The 6,000-nt window shown below is 40.3% G+C and overlaps 1 protein-coding gene across 1 annotated transcript; it reads right to left on the bottom strand.

Moving 5' to 3' along the window:
* Positions 1-52: 52 nt before the first annotated feature.
* On the bottom strand, positions 53-1,453 carry LOC131879587 (fibroin heavy chain-like). Its single transcript, XM_059225946.1, has 2 exons — positions 1,299-1,453; positions 53-1,205 (listed from the first exon to the last, which is right to left on the bottom strand). The coding sequence occupies exons 1-2, from the start codon at positions 1,311-1,313 to the stop codon at positions 219-221; spliced, it is 1,002 nt and encodes a 333-aa protein (XP_059081929.1). The 5' UTR covers positions 1,314-1,453; the 3' UTR covers positions 53-218.
* Positions 1,454-6,000: the final 4,547 nt, after the last annotated feature.

Here is a 6,000-nt window from a genome sequence, read left to right as displayed (position 1 = left end):
TGTTATAATCATTGTGATGTTTGATAAGCAAAGGAAATTATTGCCCGGCAAGTGAGAGGTTTTTGAGCTTTTATTCTGACAGTTACTGGAATGAAGATCCACTGTGTTTGGATCTACTCGTCTGGTCCCTGTCAAGGGGACTGATTCTTCTTTCCAAAAAAAGTGCGAGATGGTGTCAACGGTGAGACATCAAAGGTACAGAGGGTAAAAGTTGTTTCTTAACCGTAGTATCCATATCCATGACCATAACCGTATCCACGGCCATAACCACGTCCATATCCACCATAACCGTAACCAGGCTCGGCATCGCGCTTCTCAAGATCTCTGAATCCCCAGACGGTGTTTCCAACGAAAGAAGTAGCGCCATTGGGGTGTTGGGCAAGGGCCTTGTCGTCATCAGACTTCTCGGCCTTCTTGGGCTCCTCATCAGCAGATCGCTTGCCTAGACCCCAGACAGTGCGGCCAACATAAGAAGAACCACCATAGGGATGGGCAGCATAGCCACCATAACCATAAGCGTCAGCCTCAGCAGACCGCTTGCCACGGGGGAATCCCCAGACAGTACGGCCGACATAAGAGGTGGCACCACCGGGGTGAGAAGCAATTCCGGGTCCATAACCATAGCCGGGCTCAGCATCAGCAGATCGCTTGCCAAGACCCCAGACAGTGCGGCCGACATAAGAAGAACCACCATAAGGATGGGCAGCATATCCATAACCACGACCATAACCAGGCTCGGCTTCACGCTTCTCAAGATCTCTGAATCCCCAGACGGTGTTTCCAACGAAAGAAGTGGCGCCATTGGGATGTTGGGCAAGAGCCTTGTCGTCATCAGACTTCTCGGCCTTCTTGGGCTCCTCATCAGCAGATCGCTTGCCTAGACCCCAGACAGTGCGGCCAACATAAGAAGAACCACCATAGGGATGGGCAGCATAGCCACCATAACCATAAGCGTCAGCCTCAGCAGACCGCTTGCCACGGGGGAATCCCCAGACAGTACGGCCGACATAAGAGGTGGCACCACCGGGGTGAGAAGCAATTCCGGGTCCATAACCATAGCCGGGCTCAGCATCAGCAGATCGCTTGCCAAGGCCCCAGACGGAGTTGCTCACGTAAGAAGTGGCGCCACCAGGGTGAGAAGCGATTCCACGGCCGTAACCGGAGGAAGGGTCAGCGACGACACTGGAAATAGCGGCAGCAGCAAGCTGAAACAAAGTCTCGACATTTTAGTACTTATCCGTCATACTTGGTTTTTAAGGTTGAAGACAAATAGTTGGGAAATGGGGTAGTTTGCTTACCACAAAAGCCTTCATGTTGATTTAAAAAGAATTCTTTTTAAAAACTGATTCAATACCCACTGAACTATCTGAAGTCCAGAGCTGTAGTGAGATGCCACCATTTGCTCTCAGATCCCTTATATACTCAAATCCCCGAGAACAATCACCACCATCAACTGCGCTCGTCCGATCCTCCCTCTATTGCCAACGCCAATCGTCGTAAAATAATGCGCGTGTGTGAATGAAATGACGATATTGGCAATGAACGTGGAGGGGATAACTTATACAACCATTTTCTAGTTAGTAACCAAATGGTGTCTAAATTTTGATGCCTTGGAGACCTCTCGACCTTTCCAGACTTCATTTTCTTAAACTATATTTTCCAGTTAGTCGCTTCTGCCTTGTACAACATGAATAATTGTCCTTTGATATCTACCTAATGTATCCTCCACCAACAAGCGTAAGCACAAAGTAAAAACAAATGATAGAAATGGTCTGCCTAAGCATTTGTTATGCATCACTTAATTCGAAGCCAACGTTTTAATTTTTCGACGTCGAGCAAGCGGCTACCTTGATTAGCTAGAGTTCTTCATGAGTTCCCAAAAATCTTTGTTAGAATTTTGGCTCTAAATGTCAGAGCCCCAGGAGCACCCCACATTTCATTACCATCATCCGAAGTTCAACGACTATTCCTTTTTTACAAAATGGATTCTTCAAGACCTGACAAACCCTAGTATTGAACATTTTTAGGGCTCGTGATTTGTCGATGTAATAAATCGTGGCAAGAAGAAAGTGTGGTTGCAATTTTGAATTGGTTTTGTGTCTCCCAAACATTCTTGAACAAGAACTCGACCATGGATTTGTGAGAAGTTTTTCAATTCCGAGACGAGGTTTGCGTAATTGTTGCTGTGTGAGAAGATTGGAAAGGTTACACCTTTCCTGTGCGTTCCACACAACCAATGTAACAAAAGTAGTTGAAACGGAGCAAACCCAGTTTACATTTGATGCAGCCATATGTATTTACTCTTTATGCTTGAGAAACTTAGCCAAGATAGACTAAACCAAACTTCGTAATCTAAGCAGTGTTGTTGTTTTTTTAAACTTAGCCAAGATAGACTAAACCAAACTTCGTAATCTAAGCAGTGTTGTTGTTTTTTTATTTCAGTGTTATTTGTCCAAAACCTAAACAATTTGTCACGGATCGAAACATATGTCTTGCAGATACTTTCCACGTGTATACACCTACGTAACTACGTCCACCAGAATTTTGGCAGCTCCGTTCATTGTAAGCACAAAAGGTACAAAATGCCATGAAGTGACGCAAAAGATTGACAACAGTCACATCACCAACCGAGCAATCACCTTGCGGCTTAAGCCTAGACAATTTCTGATCGAGATAGCAAATATTTCCCATCAAAAGGCTTTGATCGTACAAATTGTCGAGCCTAACTTGGTTGGGCACATCACTGAAAAGCATAGAGCAAAAAGGTATTATTATATCACGGCAATACTTCTGTACTCTTGAACCTAGAACTCTAGGTTGACCTAACATGGTGGTTTTCAAAACCGTTACAACAAATAAACATTGATTTGTCCAAAACAATGCTAAGTGCAAAGAAAACTAATCTTTTCCACTTATCAATTGTTTTCCTATTGTGATTGTTAAAGCACTTGAAACCTTCAATAAGATAGATGGCGCTGCATTCATCTCCTGAAGCGTCACCTACCGATCTCATAGAAAATTTCCTATCTCAGTCAATTATGAGCGGCCCAATCGCCTTTGTTCATATGATCAATATATGTCAAAGAGAGCTTTTGTGGTGTAAGGATTGAAGCATTTTTCCTATCATGAGAGAAGTCCCTAATTGGGTGAGGCTCATCTCTCTAATCCCACCATCCCAAATACAAAGAAAACTACCAAGCTCCAAAATAATCGACACTCTAAAGCTTTGGCCCATTGCTGTAGTTGGTTTTTTACTTACCAGGGAAACTGAATCCAATGAGAATGAAAAAAAATATGAGATCGTAGCCAGGGTTCAGTGGGTCACGGTCGAGTGACAAATGCAGTAAAGAGATCAAAATACAGTACATATCGAAGTAAACTCAAAAATAATCTTTTTGGCCAATGGTTTTTGCAATACTCTTGGTAGACCGCCAGCGACTGAAATGGATCGAACACAATATAAGTCCAATATTAGCACAAATTTCTTTTTCTGTCCACTCTGAAAGATTATAGATAATATTGTTGAAGCTTAACTAATTTGTCATTAGTAAAATATTCAACGAAAACAAATTCATAAAACTTATTTTTTTTTGCCAGGATCGCTGCCCCATTGTATATTTAAACGGGCATGGCACATTCAAAATGCATACAATTTGGAATTAGCCACAAGACGGGTTCATTTGAAAAAGAATCATAATGCCTCTTGATTTCAAACAATTTCGATTAGATTTGTTTGAATTATACAAAGACGCAATAATCAGCCAGCAACTCGGAAAACAGGCCCTTTTCCTCTTGAAGTCAAAATAATGGGAACGTGACAAAAATGTATTGATTTCAATAGCTATTGGTCTAGAAGTTGAAGGTTTGCAATGAAAAAGCACGCAATTATTCTCTGGTTTAAGTAAGTAAAACTGGCTAAATTTAATAATTCACACACTCGACCGAACATATGCAGCATGCACCATACTCTTCGAGCTTCGCCAATACCATTGCTCGAAAGTTCGTATGTTCATACAGCAGGTAGTTTGCAACACATGCTATCAAATTAGAGGCTTCCATGATGTTCAAGCTATTCCACCTGAAGGAAGTATTTGATTCACAATATGGTTTGAATCTGACCATGACAAATCTGAACTATTGCCATATTGTAGACAAGATCAAGTGATGACTAATTCCGTTAAATTTTAGATCACTTTTGCTTTGCTGTATCTTAGGCTATGTCTTTGTTGTAGTGATTTGGTAAATACGCATTTTGTGTATTAGAAATCTACTACCTAACTTATGTTTGATGCATAACAACTGTGAGGAAGAGCGGCTCATTTACGAGGGTCGTAATACTGATGTTACGTGCGTTTTTAGAAGTTCATGTTTCGGGGTTGCCAAGTCATTGCGAGTGGAGGAGTTGTGGGGAGTGACTTAGGCCAGGAAAGGGCACGGGAAAAGGTCAAGTCGTTGGACAAAGAAGTCGGAGCGTCGAGATATCCCACTGACAAAAATCGTGCGGCTTCAATTTTTGCAATTGCATTTGCTGGAATTGGATTTCATGACTTCTGGGTCAGTTTTCTTGAAGATGAATTTTGATGCACACCAACTGACTATATATCTGTGAATGGCGAAAATTGTTGTACTTATTGTTTTCTTTTTCAACCGGTTGGACAAGGAAAAAGAATCTTGTTTAAAAGTAACACTTATTAATATTACCTGTTAATTGTATAAACCCAACAAGTTAGATTTTACTTTTAAATCTAAAAACGAAATTTATGCTGCTTGTTTCAAACAGTGTTGGGCTGGGTTGTCAAGACAGATAGATGCAATCTAAAAAATAGTGCAAGTGCTTCAATGAATGAAGAGCGCCATTTTTTTCATCCCTGAATGTCATCCTGATGATGACGTTGAACAAAATCATCAAACGGGATGTGTCCACCAAAACGCTTGAATTTGAATTCGATGGTTGAACAATTTCTTACATCAGTTTTCCGGAAAGTGTAAAAGACAGGCTGATAACGACAGTCACTGCGCTAAAAGAATAAGTTTTATAATCATTGTTTTTATTTCCTGAAACTTATGAACTGCAATGCTATTTGCCGCCCAAATGATTCTTTGGGGCTGAATCAAAATTTAGGGTTGTTTCATTATTACTTTGGCGAAACAACTCTTTTGAATACATATAATCTGAAAACGAACATCGATAATATTTTGGCGAAAGTAAAGCATTTAGTTACATATAAGGAGGAAAATCACGAAAAATACATAAGGTTTGTTTTGGCATCTTTGAAAAGTGGACATTAAGAAATGAAAAAAACATACCAAGATATGTCCGTATATTTTTACCCTAGGAAAAAATAAAGCTTCTAACATTCCTCAGTGATGTGTCTGTCATCCATGTATTCGGGAGATGACAGGACTTTAAATTTTCAAATAAATTGGAAATCAAAAAGCAATTTGCTTGTTTAAAAATCTGGAAAACGGGTGGTTTGCCTGAAAATCTTTAAATTTACTTTACTTGAAATTTGAAACAAATGCAATAATACAAAATATATCTGATCATGCTTTTTCCGGATGTTTCCCAATAACGAGCCCAATGTGGACGTTTAGGCAAGATCTGGCAGGTTCGTTCGTTTGCTGGTACCAGAGTCAGGGATGCAAGTTTGGAGCTTGAAACACGTTTTTGTGAAGCTGACCCTTCTTTTACATGGTCATTTGAGGCAAGGTCAGCTTCGTTGAAAACAGTTTGAAACGCCAATTTTGCATCACTGACATTGGCAGGCAAGTTTGTTTGCTTGTACCAACGCTTGCATAAATGCCCGAATAAGCTTTAAGTTGCAACTCAATTATGAACTAGTTCAATGTAAACAACACCTTATTTTCCCCCCCTTGATGATTGATAACATTTCACCGACTACGGCAATAAACCTTGAATTTTTATTTTTGCGTCCGTTTCTTTTTGTTTTGAAAATTAAAAGGAAAATTAAATTCATTGTGATAGAAAATATGCAATTT

The sequence above is a fragment of the Tigriopus californicus genome, chromosome 4, assembly GCF_007210705.1.
Source record: "Tigriopus californicus strain San Diego chromosome 4, Tcal_SD_v2.1, whole genome shotgun sequence".
Taxonomy (NCBI): domain Eukaryota; kingdom Metazoa; phylum Arthropoda; class Copepoda; order Harpacticoida; family Harpacticidae; genus Tigriopus; species Tigriopus californicus.
The sequence above is the reverse complement of the archived record's forward strand: the minus strand, read 5'-3'. Positions and strand labels throughout refer to the sequence as shown.